This window comes from Anopheles moucheti, chromosome 3 (assembly GCF_943734755.1).
Source record: "Anopheles moucheti chromosome 3, idAnoMoucSN_F20_07, whole genome shotgun sequence".
NCBI lineage: Eukaryota > Metazoa > Arthropoda > Insecta > Diptera > Culicidae > Anopheles > Anopheles moucheti.
In genome coordinates this window covers 68,242,503-68,262,592 of record NC_069141.1, presented here as the reverse complement: position 1 = coordinate 68,262,592, position 20,090 = coordinate 68,242,503, and the positions used below count along the sequence as shown (strand labels likewise).

At 41.4% G+C, this 20,090-nt stretch overlaps 1 protein-coding gene across 2 annotated transcripts; it reads right to left on the bottom strand.

The window, feature by feature from the left end:
• Positions 1 to 2,053: 2,053 nt before the first annotated feature.
• Positions 2,054 to 19,620, bottom strand: LOC128305496 (zinc finger protein 260-like). Of its 2 annotated transcripts, XM_053042970.1 has the most exons (16): positions 18,703 to 19,620; positions 15,801 to 15,953; positions 15,076 to 15,214; positions 14,907 to 14,984; positions 14,605 to 14,688; positions 14,065 to 14,148; positions 13,630 to 13,713; positions 13,285 to 13,368; positions 12,653 to 12,736; positions 11,732 to 11,815; positions 11,545 to 11,628; positions 11,007 to 11,090; positions 10,478 to 10,561; positions 9,985 to 10,068; positions 9,410 to 9,620; positions 2,054 to 9,310 (listed from the first exon to the last, which is right to left on the bottom strand). In XM_053042970.1, the coding sequence occupies exons 1-16, from the start codon at positions 18,715 to 18,717 to the stop codon at positions 8,491 to 8,493; spliced, it is 2,256 nt and encodes a 751-aa protein (XP_052898930.1). In that variant the 5' UTR covers positions 18,718 to 19,620; the 3' UTR covers positions 2,054 to 8,490. The 2 variants fall into 2 exon arrangements, with proteins under 2 accessions (XP_052898930.1, XP_052898931.1); XM_053042971.1 differs by lacking the exons at positions 11,007 to 11,090; positions 11,545 to 11,628; positions 11,732 to 11,815.
• Positions 19,621 to 20,090: the final 470 nt, after the last annotated feature.

Below are 20,090 nucleotides of genomic sequence, written 5' to 3'. Positions count from 1 at the left end.
TTCTCCATAAGGTACCCCATGTACTGATAAGCACGCACACGATAATAACATACAGGAGAAGTACCGTTATAGCGGAGATTTTTTTTATAAAGAGCGGATGATTTTTTATCCTCCACAATGTAGACCCCATATGATCGTGATCTTTGTTGCTTATATTAAATGTTTAGTTATACAAATAAAATAAAAATCGCTATACCAATTTTAGTTGAAGGCGACGCATAACGTTTCCATGGTAACATTATTTCCCACATCCATGGATCATTTTATTGGTGTGAAGCATTTTTGATTTCACATCTCTTCTTTAAGCTCCATTTTTTTTCGCTATGCCTTCTATGATCCCCTCGCCAACATTTTATTTTCCATGTATAACTATGATTTTACCAAATGGAAGTTTTTTACAAGTATGGACGTCCACAGACGCGCAATTTGAGAATGTTTTTAACTGATGTGCTTGGGTAGTCGCGCGTTTTCTAGCAGGATTCTTCACAAGATATTCAAAAAGATTTTAATTTTGGTCGGTGATACAGTTCCCCCATCATGTGCCACCGGGCCGCCCCAAAGCTTCCAAGTGTCAAGTGAGCGCAGGACTCATTATCCTCATTATTAATACCAATCAAGGAAGACTACAAAATGACCATTGAACCCACAAAGGTAGCAGCATAGAAAAGGATACCATGTTTTACAGCGTCTTATATTATATAGGTATTTAAGATGCTGTTTTACTGCTTGATTCGCTGCAATTTTTTATAATTGTACCATCAGATACTACTGTTTCATGAGCAGTTGTTGTTGTTGTGCTCTATTGTTTACTTCTCTGTTTATATAGAGCAAATGTTATCAAACCAAACAACCATGAGTCTGGAGACGCCGAATATTGTGCAGCATAGTCCCAATGGCCAAGATGCCATCAAATGCTAATAGGCAAAATACGTAATATTGCCATAAACTTCAGGAAAACATCTTTTGAATGAAAGGCTCGGTTAAATCATAGTCAACAATCTTCAGTTCAAATCATACCAGCCAAGAGAACTGGCTGCCATCATCTTCTTGATCATTGTACTTTACCGAATATTTCGGGTTTGCGATTGCAGTCCATGTTTGGAGTTTTTGTAGGACGAGAACATTTTTAGTAGGACATTTTTTTTTGCAGATCGCCTGTGCTTCAATAATCCATTACACAAGCTGAGCACTTTATTTAACTTCCATAAAGTTCCCCATGTACTGATAAGCACGCACACGATAATAACACACAGGAGAAGTACCGTTATAGCAGAATTGTTACAGGGTGGTTATTACAATCCAGTATCAGGTAACTATTTTATTATCTTTACGTTTTTAATAATACTAGTAAAAGAATACAAGTTTTATAGGCTGACTAAAGAGCGGATGATTTTTTATCCTCAACAATGTAGACCCCACATGATCGTGATCTTTCTTACTTATATTTAATGTTTAGTTAGAAAAATTAATCAAAAACATGTTAAAAAATAAACAAATCTTCTATTTTCACGATTTTTCAGACCGTTCATTAGGTGCAGGGCCACGAGAGTTGACAAAATGCTGAAAAATTTGTCTAGTGACAAAATCAGCTTGTCAAGAGCAAAAAACCATCTGGATCACCGGTTTTTGGTGAAGTTTATCTTTAGTGTTCCCGATCATGTTTAGCGATCTGGGATCACCTACGTATGGTGAGAAGCTGATCGCTAGCGATCCGATCACCTTTGCATTGAATTCCATGCGTTTCGGATTTACTGTATTTAATGTATTTATAGTGAAAGCGGCTTACGATGCACCCATTTAGAGGTTGTTTTTTTTATATATATTAGGGGTTTTATACTACTTTTCATCGCTAATAGCAACTAAAAATCAATAGTTGTTATTAGTGATAGAAAACTTCCATTTCCTTCCGTCGTTGTGAGTATATCTGCCCTATTTTAGACAAAATCCTTTCGTACGGCTGGACATGGCCATGCATCGCTTTCTCAATATTTCTCAACTCAACTTCCCATATGTATTATGTGTTACGATAAAGCCATGTTCACTAATAGGTATTGTTTTCAGTTTATTATTGATTGGTTGTGTCTATACAAATTATCTCATCTTCGTAAATGTAACTTTTCTAACTCATAATCGTAATAATAGTAGGAAGGCGCGGCAGCAGCACCGGCTCTCATCCCCACAGCACTCACAATAGTAATGAATAAAAGTAATTTTGCAGTAAAAAAAACATCCCTATCCCCTACTCTGCATTTTACATGAAAACTAGGTTCACTGAAATCTTGCAACTCTGGGATTCTACAATCTTGTCTCACTATTTACTGCGCTTTTTTGTTTGTGAATAATTTGGATCGAAATCATTTTGATTATCGTGACAGAGAGAGCGAGAGAGAGCAAACGCGCACACATTTCCGATTCGCCCTGGTCTACCACTCCACTTGCTGCGATCGAAGTTAATGAAAGTTTAACGGAGGATAAAATGACTTTTCAAAACATTGCTCTTCACTCCCTTTTCTGTGCACTCACAATTTTGAACAAACTCATCATACAACAACGCGAATGCCGAGAGGTTCCTGCGGGATCCTCTTCATGGGGAAAAACTGAACGCTTCTCGTTGTCAGCCATATGCTAATACAGTGCAATAAGTCACAAACTTAACCTTAACTAACGCACACACGGAGAGGAACAGGCACAGTGAACGCGCGCACACGCACGCACAACGCTTACAAAACACACGCGCGTAAACAAAATAAGCGCGCAGTGGTTGCGTAGTGGTGTGTTGTGGGTGTGTGTTCGATTCATAGCTGAGGAAGGTTATACAAAACATTAACGTAAATAGCGCGCTCTAAAACACTAACAGAATAAGGATGTGAAACATTGGCGCACGCAACTCAACCAACTGTTGCTTACTTTGCATCACTTCACTTGCATTCCCCCTATCGTTCCACCGTGTGCCATATAACCTCGTTTTCTTCCTAACATTGGGAAAGCTTCCTCCCTTCCTTATCCGTTCAACAATCATAACAAACGCACTCCGCTCTGTACACCTTTCCATCCCCACACAATACCTGTCGCTCTCTCCCCCCGCTTAATCTATCCCTGTCGTCCATCGTCACAGTATTCACCACCTACTAACTACTTTGCCCGCAGAGCTCGTGTGCAATTGTGTGTGTGAAGAAAGGCATCGTCCTTTACACTTCTTATCTAGGATGTTAACGCATCAAACACTAGAACGCAATGACCAATCAACTAACCATGAACACCCTTCCTTTTATCAAGCCTTACCACGTGGGTGGCTTTGGCCTGCTGGCGGACACCTTTTCTTAAAAGATAGTAATAATACACATAACACACGAAAACGCATTCTCCTTTCAACCACTGTCTGAGCGCTAGTTGAGGGACTTTTAGAGTAGTCATAGCAGTGGTAGAGTACATAGTAGTAGTAGTAGTAGCAGCAGTAGCCTGTGTATGAGATGTGGTTCTGCTTTCGCAGAGGCTTGTATGCGCGGCTACATATTTCTACTACTTTTGTTTTGTTTGTTTTGTATAGTTTTTATACTTTTTTTGTCTTTTCTGCATTTTGTTTATACTGCGAACAACGGCTTTCCTTTTTTGTAGTTTAAACCACATTTACGAACAGTAGGACCTTACGTATTGACAAACAATTGATTGTAGGGACATAGTATGCGTTCTTTGACAGATGTTGCCTTAAGTATTGGTGATAAATTTGAAATTAATGTGGCTTACTGCAAAATGAAGGCAAAGTAATCCAAACAATCCGAATTTGTGTGAAAAATGAAAACAAAAAAACATTATTCTAGCCTTTAAATAACAAAAAATTTGTAGTTGGCGTGTGTGTGTTAACTATTGTACTAGTAAAGGTCGTACTGTCTGCCGAGTGTTTGTTTGCCCCTGAATCGCGCGTTTGTGTGTATATATTACCGTACCTTACTATTGTTTTAAAAACGTTCTTCATTAATCTGTTGCACTATCCTCCGCTCGCGCTCGCTATCATACCAATGCTTTCTTATGAATTAGGTTTAAAGTTGGTTTACCGCCTCTGGCTTCTGTTTAGAACAGTTATTTTTTACGTTTTCATATGCTTCATTACACGGTTCCGTTACTTTGCTGTTGTCTTTCCACTATTTATTTGTTTTGTATGCTTTTTCAAGTAGTTCAAACCACTTGTTTATACTATTTTGAAGCTACTTTTTTGCACTGTGTTGTGTAGCTATATTCTATAGCCTAAGTATGGTTGCTACATTAGTTTGCTTTCTATTCAGTTTTGCAAATACCACCTATATAGCAGGGAACGTGAACGTGGTTGGTAAAGTAACGGGTGTGATGAGGACATAAAGAGGGGGGGACACTTTTCAAAACCTACGCATTATTTTGAAGATCCTATAGCTGTATAGCAGCTTTTTTTGTTGATTGGCTTCTCTTTTTAATTTCTGTTTTTTTTTCTTCCTTTGTTGTTAAAAACTAGTTTTGATTAAGGTCCGATTTTTTCCTGCACACCTCTCTGCTCTTCGCATCTTGCATTTTCATTTAAGTTGACTAAACACTAACAGCAATGTGTTCTCTTCATAATGGTGTAGGAATGTGCGTTGCTTCAACGTTTTTTTTCTCGTGTGGCTCTACTTTCTTACTATGACATACTTTTCGGCTTCATTTCTACAGCGCGCATGTTACACCATTTGTTACTCTATTTCCATGAGGTTTTGCAACGAAAGTATCTTCGTCTTCTTGGCGTAACGATCTACTAGGTCATGCCAACCATTTCTGGCTCACTACAGTTATTTTACCACGTAGCCGGATAATCAATCCTTGATTTTGTCACGGTCCTGCCTGCGGTAAAGTATCTTTCCTGCTGGATACTTTTGATGGCTTAAAGAACAGAATTTATCTTATATGTGATTTTAAAAATTACCGTTTCTACGCTCATTATAACCAGCTTAAAAATAATCCCTTTCCGTATAGCAGATGCGAAAATGAATGTATTTAATTGGTTCATATTTATCGCGTTGCCAATTGTTTGTTTGTTATTGTTTGCTACTGAAAATCAAATTTATAAATCCATTCCAGATTGAAATTTTTTTAATATTGCAAATAATTGCATTTTTCAATGACGCATATAACAAACACAAAGAACTGCCCTTGGTCGTTTCAAATGTAAATGTTCCACTGTGTTGATGTACAAACAACTGTGTGTTCATCGCACGTTCACTGTAGCCACGGCAGCGGTATTGCGGTGGCAAAAAATAAGAACAAATATTGATTGTAGAAAGCTGACAGAGGAGCCTCCAAAATATCTTAAACAGCTGCCAACTCCTTATGACCGTTAGCAAAAGCATTAAAACTCGATGCGATCACGTTTCTAACGCCCGAACACGTAACGTTTTTTTAAATAAAACATACAAAAACATAAAAAACAAAACACGTTGTGAAATGAAAAGTAGAACGAAGAAGGAAACACCATAATTAAGGATACTTTTTCCATTTCTGTTCAATCTGGAGGTTAAAATATGCTTGAATTCTATGGAAGACATTAAGCGAAATGATCATACGGCTACACTATGTAACAAAAACAAATATACATAGAGAAACCTCTGATTTCTCCATCTGACTGTTAAAGCAAACCGCATATAACCAAGCAATTTGATCGCTAGCTGGGTATGTGCGTTAGAGGCGCAACGTCTTGGGGGGAACTATCACTACCGCAATCCGATATGATTTTCTATCGTTAAGTTGCTACTACATATGTTCTCACAACATTTTTACAATCTACATTCTACGTACTATTGCTCTCCTCATTCACAGACTTAATCTTTGCTCGACAAGTTTCACCGGAAATTGATGCTCTAAACTTATGTTGCTCTCCTGAGTGTGTTTTCTCCGCTAATTACACAATACCCTACTAGTATGTTCGTTTAATGTGTGTGTGTGTGTGTGTGCAAGTACGTGCGTGCTTTGTTCGGTTTCGCTGTTGCTGTACATGGTACACCTACGGACGCGGCCGTGGGGCTGAGGAAGTTTACATTTAACTAACGACCAACTAAGGACAGCACACTGTCGCATATAATGCTTCCTACTCACATACAGCCTTCCATCAAACGGGATCGTTTGTATTGAATTAGGTATTTAAATCTCCTCAAAAAAATAAAATGGACGCTACGAATAGTGTACTGTAATGTCAATCAACCGTCCGAGACTAGCATCGTTGAGGACAGCCAATAATGGCGAAAAGGATGACAGCTGTGGAATACCCTCAACAGCGCTAAAATAATTGATTTGTTGTAGTGATTCGTTATACGGAAAGCGACAAATACATACTTCCACCAAAAAACCAGCACAATAAGCACGGTAATAAAACAGATATCACCGTGCCAAGGTTTTCCTAATGATAAGTATTGTAAACGTGCAAACACAGCATCGATCGGTATTTTATTCCTATTAAACAAGCTTACTATTGGTATTTACGAGGTTCCGCCTAACATACCACATGCCTCCGAAACGCAGTTTTGATCACCATCCCGCTGGTTGAGTAGCTAGCAGTGCAGTAGAGCAAGATCTCACATTTATGATTATCAACCCCCTAGGCCAACTAATGATATCACACTCTTCTTTCTTGTATTAAGTCTTCCTTCGAACTAGTAGTAGCTACCTTCTCCTCAACGTACGCACACACGTTGCATTCATTAACAATTCTTCTCTCTCTCTCTCTCTCTCTCTCTAATTCTTCATTCAACCAAATACAAATTATATGGATTTATAAAACAATACAAAAACAATTTTGTAAACCAGTTCCAAAGAAACAATCGTACGGTGGCTGATTCTATAGGCAGAGGTAAAAATCTGTTCACATTTAATATGGTAATATATATCACAACTGTTGTACGACACACCCTCTGTCTTAGTACAATGTACTATACTTTTCTGATTCGTTTTTCCTGTTTTTTGATCAACCCACACATTTCGCAGGCCGACCCAGGAAGGATTGATATATAAAGTAGCGAGTAGAACGAATGACAAAGCGAAACAACACATTGTTAAAAAACTGTGGCACTCCTCACCTACTGATCTGCAGATCTTTTTTAGAACATCCTTCACACACACACACACCGTCAGGTTCTATCACACTTTTTTGTTTCATATTTCGTCTCTAATCTCTCTCTCTCTCTCTTACTCTGCTTCTTTTCCATTTTTCCTGTCTACCTGGTCGCTTACTAACGAATCGCTTGTGCAGTCTTTTCGTCGTATTACAGACCTTGTACCTAACCGCATCGCTTTTAACCGCTTTTATCACTGTTACGCGTCTATGGCGTCGAACCTATAGCTACTTATTAGTAATTCACGGGTTTGGGACTAACGCCACAGTCCTTGGTGTGCTCTTACAAAATACACACACAAAGCCAGAGAGATAAGCGCAACATGCAAGTTTAAAAAGCATGTTTTAAAACTATACACACAATTCGACATTCGGACCCCTTGCTGTGGCGATTCTTTCTTGCTGTATGACTATTTTACACGATACTACGGTTAGCTAATATATACCTATATATATAGATGTGTGTGTGTCCATGTGCGCATATGTATGTATATCTTTCAAAAGCCGTTTTTTGTTTTGTTGCTCCACGAAGTAATTCATTTGCATTGGATCATTTCCCTTTCAGCCCTACGCGTTCTTATGCATCGTACGAGGTTCGTGACTTAGTAAAACAATTTTGCATGTTACGGCGACGCGCACGGCAAAAGAAACCTATCTCCAAAAAAAAAACACATTACCATGTATAATATGGTAAGTCGCAATGTTAACTAATAACGATGATGTATAAAAATAAAACAGCACATCATTACCATCAGCAAACTGACGGAGTGCGGAAAGTGCGAGAGGGATACGGTATGCTTTTCCCTTCATTTCCCGATTGTCCCTCCTTGATTTCCTCCTGAGTATTAAAGAACGTCTTGGCTTGGAGTCCCGCTCCTATTGTATCAGCAATGCGCGTTTTCCATGCGCGGGATTTTTCTACCGCAACTTTGTCCAGAACATCTTATGCCTCAAAATATTCATTTGTAACATTGGCAAACTACAGCTAAACTATAGAGAAAGCAGAATGCAGCGTAGATGTTGCTCAATGTTACATATCTATGCAATAGCGCTGTTTGCTATTCTGGACAGAGTTACAACACGTAGAGCTGCCAAAAACCCTGTATCTCTCCGGCACATATGCGCCGTGAGGCCCATGTTTCGCGACTGGCTCGTTTTGTTGGAGATTGTAATGAAAATCTATTGCAGACAGCTTACTTACCGCAAACAGCCTCACTACCAGCGCCACCGTTCTCCTCATCCGGCTTTTCCGCTTTCACGACAAACGGTAGCATCATCGACGAGCTCGGCAGAAGGGACACACCGGCCGGCGCAGGTGTGGCTGCCGAATCAACGACAACCGACGCCGACGGCGGCCGAATCGTGGGTCCCTTGCAAGCGTTCCATTATGTGCTGTGGTTGTTGTTGAACGGCGGAATGTGGAACAGTGGCGAAAGGATCTTGTGCGATATGTTCGGCAGGTGCGAGATGTGTGGATGGTGGAAGTTCACCTGGTGGTGAAGGTCACCGGACGCACCGTGATCCTGCGGGTGGGGCAGGTGTGAACTGATCAGATGGTGCGATAGCTGCTGCTGCAGATGGATCGGAAGGTTGTGTTGCTGTTGCAGTATTAGATGCTGCTGGTGGCTACTGAGCGGTGAAAGCTGTTGCTGTTGCGGATGTCCTTGCTGTTGTTGCTGTTGATGTGCCTGCTGTTGCTGCTGTTGTTGCTGTTGTTGTTGTTGCTGCTGCTGCTGCTGAGCGTGAGCGGAAGGATGCTGAGGAAGACCGACCGTTGGTGGAGAGTGTTGTTGCTGGGCGTGTGGATGGCCGGTCGGAATGCCGGATAGTATTCCACCACCGTTCGTCGTCACATGTCCGTGATGAGAATGGGCCGTTGGCGCTAGGTTGTGTGCGGTTACGTTAGAACCAACCGACGAAGAGATGACTGAGGTAAGGATGGCCGACGGTAGATGCATCGGTGTTGGAGGCTGCGATTGACTAACGCTGATACCGTTCCCCCCATTTGCTGCTCCGCCATTGGTGGTGGAAATATGTTGCTGCATACCCGAATTCGAGCTACCGTCGATATCTACCTCGCTCTTAATGTTTTCCAACTTGACACTGTGCTGCTGTACGCTATTAATGCCACAGTGTCTGGTGTGGCGCTCGAACTCGATGATATCTTCAAACTGCATCTTGCACGTCTGACAGCTGTAGAGAATGCTAAAAATAACAAGCAATTAGCATACAGAAAAAAAACGAACGTAAGACTGAACCCTCCCGTGACAATTGTTACGGCTAGGGCAGTCAATAAATACTTACGCCATCACCTGGCCGTTTTGTTGCTCCTGCTTAATCGCTTGCTTCTGATGGCTCAGCAAATGTTTCTTCAAATTTGAATACTGCGAATAGGACTTCGGACACAGAGGACAGGTGTGGGGCCGTATGCCGAGATGTACCATTTCGTGCTTTTTCAGATTGGCATTTTGTGAGAAAGCCTTATCACAGCTTTTGCATTTGAATGGTTTTTCGCCTGTTGGTAAAGAATCGGATGGACAGAAAATGAATAAACAAAGGCATTCGAATCAGTTCAATGTAAAAATCCTAAGCTGATGACTACTAATTGACGCATACAAAGAAAATAACCAAAACGGATGAGCATCGAAATCGAAAATTACCAAAGGTGTGAGTAAGGGAAACATTTTAAATTATTTAAAAATAAGTAAGTCGTTGTTATTACTACGAGACCATTAAACATGTTTAATTGCTATCCTAGAATGACATATTGCACATTTGTATATATACCTATCTTGTTAATTAAAAAAATAAGCTAAATCAAATAAGGAAACGAGAAACTGTTGTCGAATAGATAATAATAAAGAAACGTATTTAATTACCCGTATGGAGCATCTGATGCTTAACCATGTTTGCCTGTTGAGCAAATGCTTTATCGCAAGTTGGACATTTGTACGGTTTGATTCCTAACATGAGTGGGATCGCAGAAGCGACAGACAGGACGGGATCGAGCACCATCGAGCGGCCGGATTCACGCGGTGTATGTCCAGAGAGAATGACCAACCCCACAGCCGAGTGTACCAATTTGCAGCAACCGACCGAGAAATAGAAACACAAAATTAAAGCAAACCATCGCATTTTTCGAATCGATAACATTCCTAACAGTGCCATATATAATATTCTGTCCATGCAAAGGCATGCTGGTTGCATCGACACGCTACACAACAACACTACACAACATTAACAATCACAACAGGGAAGGTGTGTGGTGGTACAACCGGATAAAACAGGAGCAGGACATAGCACATTTTTTGTTGGGGAGGTAATAACAGTAGTAAAGATTGGAAATAGAACTGAAAAGAATGTGTGTATTACCGCTGTGGAGCATCTGATGTTTAACCATGTTGGCCTGCTGGGCAAAGGCTTTATCGCAAACCGAACATTTGTAAGGTTTTATTCCTGGACAGCGCGCAATTCGCAGGAGGATGTGGCACGACGAGATCGCGGGGTTTTGTTTAGTCCATATTGCCGGAGTAGTACACAGGAAAAAGCGCATTTTAAGTAAGTGGTGGTTTTGATATCCCAGTGCGCGTTTTATTTTTTTTACAAAACGCGATCGATCATAGAATGAAAATGAAAGAAAGGGAAATTTGAAACAAACAGTATCGGAAGCGTTGACGGAATTAAATGGCATTAAAAACATAAAAAAAGCTGCACCACTGCATTTTGTTCGCTGGCATGTGTGGCACACTGCAATGCAAAAACGCGTTCATCGTCTTGCCGGAAACAAATCAACCGTGAGCACGATGATGGACGAGAGATGCATTTACCACCGCAAGGAGCAAGCAAAACAAATGTGAGCAAACGAAATAAAGAAAAACAAAAGGAATATAAATGGTATTACCCGTATGAAGCATCTCGTGTTTAACCATGTTGGCCTGCTGTGCGAATGCCTTGCCACAGGTATTGCATTTGTACGGTTTTAAACCTGGTAGACGAAAAGGAGCATTGGTTTGTGGTCGCTTTAGTGAACAATCACGTGTAAGCAATGTAAAAAATAGGTTATGGACTTCATGGTTGCACTATAACAAGGCCGAAAGAGGTAAGAGAAGAGAGAGAGAGTCTATTCGGAGATTAGCTAGTAAAAGACCTTAAACATTACTATTAGCTGATGTAAATTAGGACAACTTCCTAACACCCTCGGTAACTCTGATTTTAGATACTCTTTCGTTTCAGTATGGACTAGCTACGAAATCGTCGGTATTAACCAACCGACAAGGAATTTAGTGATACGGAAGCAAATTTTTCAAACACGATAGTTTGTCGTTCCTTAGTGCCTAATTTATGTTCCCTTCTACCGTGTGATAGTTCTAGTGCAGCATGCATATTTAAGGGATGGCATTTGATCGTCTATTTGTTTCAATAAAATCACGATAGTTTACCGGTATGGAGCATCTGATGTTTGACCATATTGGCCTGCTGGGCAAACGCTTTGTCACATGTACCACACTTGTACGGTTTTAGTCCTAAGGGATAAAGATAGCAAAAGATAATGGTGGGTCCACTTAGCACGGGGGCTAGACAACTAAACGAAACTAACTCTCCTCCATCAATAATGCTCACACTTACCCGTATGCAACATTTGATGTTTCATCATGTTTGCTTGCTGGGCAAAGGCTTTGTCACAGGTGGGACACTTGTACGGTTTAATACCTGCAAAACAAATTAAAACCGTAGAGTATATGTTGTAGTTGGCAAGCCATTTTGCAGAGCGCAAGCTTTGAAACGTTAGAGGATAAAAAAAGGAATGATGAGATGATGATGGTGATGAGTGTGAACAAAAATCTAGGTATCTAGTTGTTTGCAGATAAAAACAGAACAAATTGCATCCACATTTGCCTATGACATGGCCCAGCAGTTTATCAAACCAATAACAAAAAAAAAAAACAAAGGAAAACGCTAACATAAAATCAGAAGTTTTTTCATAAGAAGAGTTTTTCTCAACACACCTCTGTGGTTTTTGGCGTACTATGGTAATGCAAAAGGGAGTAACAATTCGATAAAGCTCAATATTTCATTACATCGGTTTGTTTTAAACGCTGTGTAACTATTTATTATTCTTGGCCCAAACACAAATCAAGTATTGTCTATGTTATCTGACCGTACAAAGAAGAATTATCGCTTAGGTGTTCCTACACGTGTGCCTTTCTCATCATTTGTTCAATCCTTCATCCGGAAAAGTACACTTATCTAACTTTAGCATTGTGATCGGATTGAAAAGTGAATTTCCGTGCAAAAAAATCCGGCAGATTGTAAGGACAGCTGCTAATTATTTCTCTCTGTCTGTTGACGCTATCGCATCTGCGCGCAGTTCGTCTGATACGTACGTATGTTTACGGTTGAAAAAGTTGTTTTAATGAAGAAAAAAAAACAGTAACTGAATGTGACAGAGATGTTGCTAATGCTTATGTTATTTTGGCGAATCAGGTTCGCGCTCTTGCGTATCATCATCTACTACGGTATCGATGTAATAACACTCTAGGGAATTACCGGTATGAAGCATCTCGTGTTTAACCATGTTGGCCTGCTGAGCAAATGCCTTTCCACAGGTGGAACATTTGTACGGTTTAACGCCTATTTTGCAGTTGATCGCAGTGTGGGGGGGGGAACAAAGGATACATCCCGGCGATCGACGTGTAGCGCGCGAGCGATGAAAGATGCGATGGATGATTAATCGTAGTTGTTTTTGTTTTGTATTTATATGTAATATACGTATATTTATCGGTTCGGTAGAGGTGTCGTTGCCGATTGTTTTATTTATATTGCGATTACACGCGTATCCGCGCGCGTTGGCGTAGAAGACGAAGGGTAAGAGAAGACGCGCGCGCGTATATGGCCAAGCGGTCGGAAAAGAGAAAAAAGAGAAAATATCCACCGATCAGTGATATGAAATTTATGTAAGAAGGAAAAATAAACATCAAAACGAACAATGAAACAATAAAAGGAAGAGATTGTTTAAAATGAGGACAAATTAATAAACGAAAAAAGATAAAGGCAAATAACATAAAACAGAGCAAATAGAACTGACAGCAGGAAAAGGGATGAAACTATCAACTGATGGAATGATTTTCAGCATGATTGTTCAGGGTAATTTCATAATATGGGTATAGTTTCAAACTTACCGGTGTGCAACATTTGATGTTTCACCATGTTAGCCTGTTGCGTGAAGGCCTTGTCGCAAACAGGGCATTTGTAGGGTTTAAGACCTAGAAAATGCATAAAGATAATGCATCAGTTAAAGGTGAACAATTTAACAACTCATCTGTTAGTAAGATTTCCCCCCTCCCATGTTGTCCCTTTCGATGATGCACTAATATATCAGTATGAACCAAACATGATGTCATCAATGCGTAATTGTGACGAAGCTGTGTAAAAGTCATCAAGATAGTGCATAAGGGCCAGTAGCATTGATTGAATTGATACATGGCCAATGTACAACGGACTATATTGGTAATGCCATTACCTACCAGTATGTAACATTTGATGTTTGATCATGTTGGCGTGTTGCGTAAATGCTTTTTCGCAAACAGGACACTTGTATGGCTTCAAACCTGCAGGCCGGCAATCGCCAATAACATATGCAGTATAATCAAGAACCAGACAAACGAACGACCATCGTTGAGTAGCACAATGTGAAACAAACAAGAAAAAAATGACAATTCATTAGAAATAAATTAAACATCTAGTTTAGCTCTATCTTAAGCATAACATTATTACGAAATAAGGAAAATCCTAAACATTCCAAAAATTTGGAACATTAGTTTGCAAAGTTTGATTAAAAAAGAAAGTTACGGATAAGAGTCAATCATTATTAGCATCTACATTTAACTCGTGAAGAAATCAAAACAGGGAATAATAACGTTAGGGAACAAAATTACGAAAGGAAAGAAGCAGTGGCTAACCTGTATGAAGCATTTGATGTTTGACCATGTTTGCATGTTGCGAAAATGCTTTCTCGCACACGGGACATTTGTATGGTTTAAGTCCTGCAATTGAAGATGATTAAACAAAGATGTAGTACGATGGGAATTGAAAGGGGACAATAAAAAAAACCGTCGTCGATATCGTTGCAAAATGAATTCTGTCATTGAATAAATCCGGAAAGACGCATATCCCTGTGTTCGTACACTACACGCATCAGAATGAACCAAACATAAAGTCATCAATGTAATTGTGACCAAGCTGTGTAAAGTAGTCATCACTATAGTGCACGACCAGGGAGAGATATTTCCAGCATTCCAGTCTAATATAAAAACAATGCACTATCGAATATGCAATGTCCCTTTCATTTCTTATGAGATAACAAAACAAGCAAACAAATCAAACAATCATTTGGTAGCACTTGATCGTAAGGGAAAATTTGTCGCCATTATAATCGACACTAGCGAAAATCGCACCGATTCGATCTATTATTCCCAGCGAACAACAACTCATTAGCTTACCGGTATGAAGCAGCTGATGTTTTAGCATGTTGGCTTGCTGGGTGAAACATTTTTCACAAATCGGACACTTGAACGGTTTGAGTCCTGTGTGTAAGAAAAGAAAGTTGTAGAATTAATCTGTAAAGGTTTTGCTGTTTTTACCCTGCCACCGTTGCATCAATACATTACGCATCAGAATGAACCAAAAAAGTCGTCAAAATAAATTTGCGAAAGTGCTGTGAAAGGTTGTCATCATGCGTTTTATGCATTGCTTGCAAAAGGGTACACCCCGAAAACCCGCCACGTTTGCCAAAGACACTCACCATTGTGGACGAGATCATGTCGTTGAAGGTTGGCCAGTTGGGTGAAGCCTTTGTTGCAAATCTGACACACGAAAGGACCTGTCGGCGTTGACGAGAAACATTTCAAACCGCTTTAGTGTGAAAGAAAATGTTTTGAACGGCATCAGATAGATGTCCATACAACACTTACGTTCACCGGTATGTGCCTTGGTGTGCTTCCACATGGAACTATGGCTGGGAAATTCTTTACTACAAATCTCGCACTTAAACTTGTTCTCCGTCAAATGCTTGGTCCGGTGCTGTTCCATCTCTTCCATTGTATCAAAGCGCTAGAAAAAAACGGGATGGAAAAGAGTAAATTTTCATTCAATAATTCTGAAGTGCGATAACATATATGTCAAGATAATAAAATTCAGTATGGGCATTCTTGGGAGAATCTTACGAAATGGAAAGGATTACAGTTTCTGTGTTATTTCGATCTTGCATCGATCGTATGTGTTTCCATTGTAGCAAAGAACCAGTAACATACGAAAATGGAAAAGCAAAGGAACACCGATGGATGAGCATGTGAAGGAGAAACACAGCGGCTCAAGAACAGGTTTTGTTATTTTTAAATCCCTTTCCTATGCATGTGCGTGTGTCTGTGTCTTTTCCTTCATTCTGAAGTCAATACTTTCAATGCAGACAAGGAATAAAGTAGGATGAGTAAAACCAGTATATAAAGTAAATTCGCTCTCTAGGCTTAAACGTTGACTCAACGTACAACATACATTGCGCCAACTCTTCTCTCGCATGCTTATGCCTGTACCAGAAAAAAGACAAGGATCTTGTAGTGCGATCGTCACACATTAGCCTAACAGCCTTTTTTCCCCCAGGAGCGGCAAGGCAGATCAGAAGGATATGAGTTGCACCTACCTTCCGGCATTGTGGACACTTAATTTTGTTGAGATTGATGAGCGTATTGCCCAGGGACAGCGATACCACGAAATGCTTATTGTCTACTAGTGGATCCTGCTGTAGCATTTCGGAACGAGTTAGCTCGATTACACCATCATCGAATTGGGTTTGCTAGAATAAAAAAAAGAACGAACAAAATGTAAAGTGAATCTATGAATCGTTCAACAAAATTAAAACAAACATAAATGATTCTACTATTGGTGGCTTACGTACTGTACGCCCATACCTTTACATTCGAAAATAAACAAGGAAAAAAACTACATCACTCCCGCAATGAAAAGAGAATCTCCGGTGGAAGGCCATCCGAAAGGAAGAGAAAAGAATCCAAACCAAAGCTAGTGTGGTGACGAAAGCGAAAGCATAACGCGAAGAGAATATAAAAAAATGTGGAGAACGACCAATTTAGAACTCTTGGTGAAGAGTCAATACCGGATCACTCGGTATAGGGCAAGGTGGAACGGAGAATGTTAAAAAAAAAAAGGATGACTTGTGGGAAGGAAAGATGCGTCTCGCGCGCGCGCCATTACGGTGATGCTTTACCGTCCGGGCTTTGGTAGTGGTGGTGCCGGTGGAGAGGCATGTAGGGTAATATTTATGATCGTGGGTAGCGGAATGCAATGGAACAAAAAAGTCACGACCCACGGGACGATAATAAATTTATCGTCCAAAAATTAACCACACCGACACCGGGGCTATGGGATTGTAGAGCCAGCTCGTTGTATGCTTCACCGTGTCATCCCGTTGGTCCGTTGGTTGACAACTTGGTATCGTGATTGAATTAAACATACCAAATAGCCATCATTCACACCAGTTTGCTGTGTTTCGGGGATAGTAACAAAAAAAAGGAAGGTCGCCATAAAACCATCGATAATATGTAACTCCTGAACTTACAGTCAAAATTTGTAACCCAGCAATCGGAGGATGTAAATATCCATCGTTGGTTCGGCTGCCACTATTGAAATGACAATCGCGTTTCGTTACTGTTGCTATGCTATTTTGCTGTTGCTTTCGCACATTTTATGCCACACAAAATCGCCACTAGCGCGGAATCAATCTTCAAGTGCTGTTCAGAGCATTATCCCCCCGCGTACGTACACGCATGGCTGTGGTTGTGTTTGTGTCCATTCGCATATTTTGGCGAACGTCGAAATCCAGAGCTCTCTCTCCTCTTTGTTTCCTTTTCGCAAAATCTAGCTGGCCACGAAATCGATCACATTGCCAAAAAATTCGCGAATCGCACAACCCCTCCTCCCTTTTTTTTCACTCCCGCACACACGAACTAGAGTGTAAAGGAAAAGCGAAAAAAAAAAGAAATTAAAATGGCCCGCAGAGAGCAAAGAAAATCACATTAAAAAAAAAAACGAGTCCATGTCTTCATTGGGCAGAAGGCTCCGTCGCTATACTATACCCACCCACCCCACGGGTCAAAATCCGGCCCAGCAGCCGTTACTTCCAGCATAGATGAAAGGAACAAAAAAAAGCGATTCACCTACCCGGTTCACCCGGATCGCTGCTGCTCCCGGAGTAATGAAGGGCAAACACGGGTTGCGAACGAGGAGAACTGTATAAAATGCACGGCAGCACCACAACACCACACACCAAGCGGAAGCCGCTGGTCCGCAGACGAACAGGGCCAAATTTTGGCACAATGTAAGGGAAGGCTTCGATTTTTTCTTTCCCGTGTTCCACACACCACTATAGGCTCACGCTCAAAGAGCGTAATATTTTGCAAGGGTTTTTTCCGTCTTCCTTTCTGGTATCGCTGTTGCGCTACTGCGTTCGCGGATTGACAGTTGGTGACACATCATGTGGGACACCGTAGAGGCGAGGATGGTTTTCAGGTTGCTTTGATTTGCCAACAGCTTGGTACCTACCATTAATCGTGCGATAGTATGCAAATGAAGCACAATTAATGGAGGGATTATTAGTTACTAATCCTGGGTCTGATCACAGCCCAGCTGGACAAGATAAAAATGCTTTGCTAGGTGCAAGAGAAAAGAAGGTGGTGTTCGCACAAAATAATTAAATATAAAGACAAGAATTTGGGCAGCATATGGTTGTATTACTTTGAACAATTCTTGGCATAGCTATTTACGCAAAGTAACTCGATAACTTTCATTCTGTTTATGAAAATCCAACCATTTGTTTTTGTTAAATAATACTGACATACCTCTCGTTTACCCTGCAAAAGCTGGACCACGATTGCTCACCACATTTGAAAAATGTTACACTCGCGAAAATCACATCACGTCCCAGTTTCAATGTGACCCACTACATTTCGCGAAACCACATTTTCTTGCACCCGCACGCTCCGCTTTTTTCAATGCAAGACTACACGACTTCACGCATACCGGAGCAGCGAGTTGTTGGCAATGTGTTGTTCGCCGGCCTGTACTGACTGTACGCACACACCGACAGCGCGATGGGCTGCTGCTCGCTGTCGTAATCGCGACCGGCGGCCCCAAACCACACACGCACACGCATGGTACGGTGCGGTCTGGTGGGGTGCCCCACGAAGCCAATGAAAAAGGGAACCAAAGGAAGAGGAAGAAGCAAAATTCAAATCGGCAAAGCTTCACTGCCATTAAAATCGCGACAAACGCGCACGGCGGAACCGGATGAATGAAACCCGAGAGATAGAGAAACACGCGTAGAGGGAGTGTGACAATATTCCTACCCCACCAGCATATTGTGCGGCCGAACCGTGAGCCACACCAATGCAATGCATGCGTTTTTCACGTGTGTATTGCAGGTTATGATTCTTTAACTTCCCCGGTGCCCTTACAATGAGGAAGGTGTAAAGGCGCAGAAGGGGGTAATGATTAGACACGAGGATTCCGACACGACGTCGCATACTCACCAGCGGATAGAACATGGTTTTGCACTGCTCCTGAGACTGCTCCAGGTTGCTGCCGTAAGGACTGCAATGATGGTATCACAGCTGAGCTGGCCACTGGAGCCGGGGAGAGCACTGGACCACTGGTTCGAACCCGGACGGAGACGCACAACGATTCCACGTATTATCGACACCGACTAGCCCCAGCAGCAGCAGCAGCAGCGGCAGTACACGCGACACAAGCTGATCCGGAAGCGCTGTGATGCTGTTCCGCCGTGTCTCGAGATCGAGTGTGTGCGTGAGTGCGTGTGTGTCTAACTATTGCGTCCTTTCTCAATACACACCTCGCTCATACACCATCAAACTTCTGGCTTACTTGATTCCTTATTATGACTACACACCTGTGCTACCTGCTCTGGTAAAAGTATTGGCAGTGTGGTGTGCCCCGAAAATGTCCACCTTATCTACGTAGGGAAATTGTTCCTTCCGAATATCGCTTGCACTATAGTTCCTGCACCGCGTTTGCCACACACACTGGCCTTTAGGGAAAGCTGAACCGTTTCTTGATGATGGTGGTGGTGGTGGTCTCTCGTCTTATGGTCCCGTCACACCCGTCCCGGGTGATAGGTAAAAAGCGTATTCCTGGCTAAGCGCCGGGTAAGCGAACGCAGAGGAGACGGATGTGGATGGTACGCGGTGTGCCGCTTTTCTTGGCCGGACGCTTTCCGGAATGGCAACTTCGTTTGGGATTTTAATGAAAAGGAGTTTTTCTGTTACTTCCCCTTGCTGGGAAGTAGCTTAGGAAACGGAAAAAATGAAAAACCCAAAAACCGAGACACCAACAAGGAAAAAACGAGAGACTCTTGTGCCACTGCTGCCTGTGCGTGTGCTTCTTTTCTTCTTCACGTTTGGCTCTCAACGTCGTGGTCGCCGCTGCAGCCGCTTTCCGAAACTTGTCGCCGACGTCTCTGCGCCGGGTAGATGTAGTGGTGCATTAGCTCGGCCGCTTACGAGTGTGCGTGGGGCTGGACGAATCACAATTGCGGCGAAAATTCGGCACTGTCAAAGCGATCATAAATCAACAAAGAAATTATTTGTTTCATATTTGATTGATGAAAATGTTACTTACCAGCGAAATATGGCATGGATAAAAATTCATTCTCTACACTAGAGGATGATGATGGTATAATCACAGTTCGATAAATATTAAATGAATAGGAAACCATGCGTGTGACGTCAGAGGCGAAAATGGCTAGCCCACGTGGTGATCCAGCATGACAATCGCTACAAATATTGTATTATAAATAACGATGCTAATTCATTGGGGTATTACTCTTTCTAAAATGTAAGACTATAATTTTCATTCCTTATTCATGCGGTTCTGCGTAGTTTTGGCTCATACGGTAGCATTA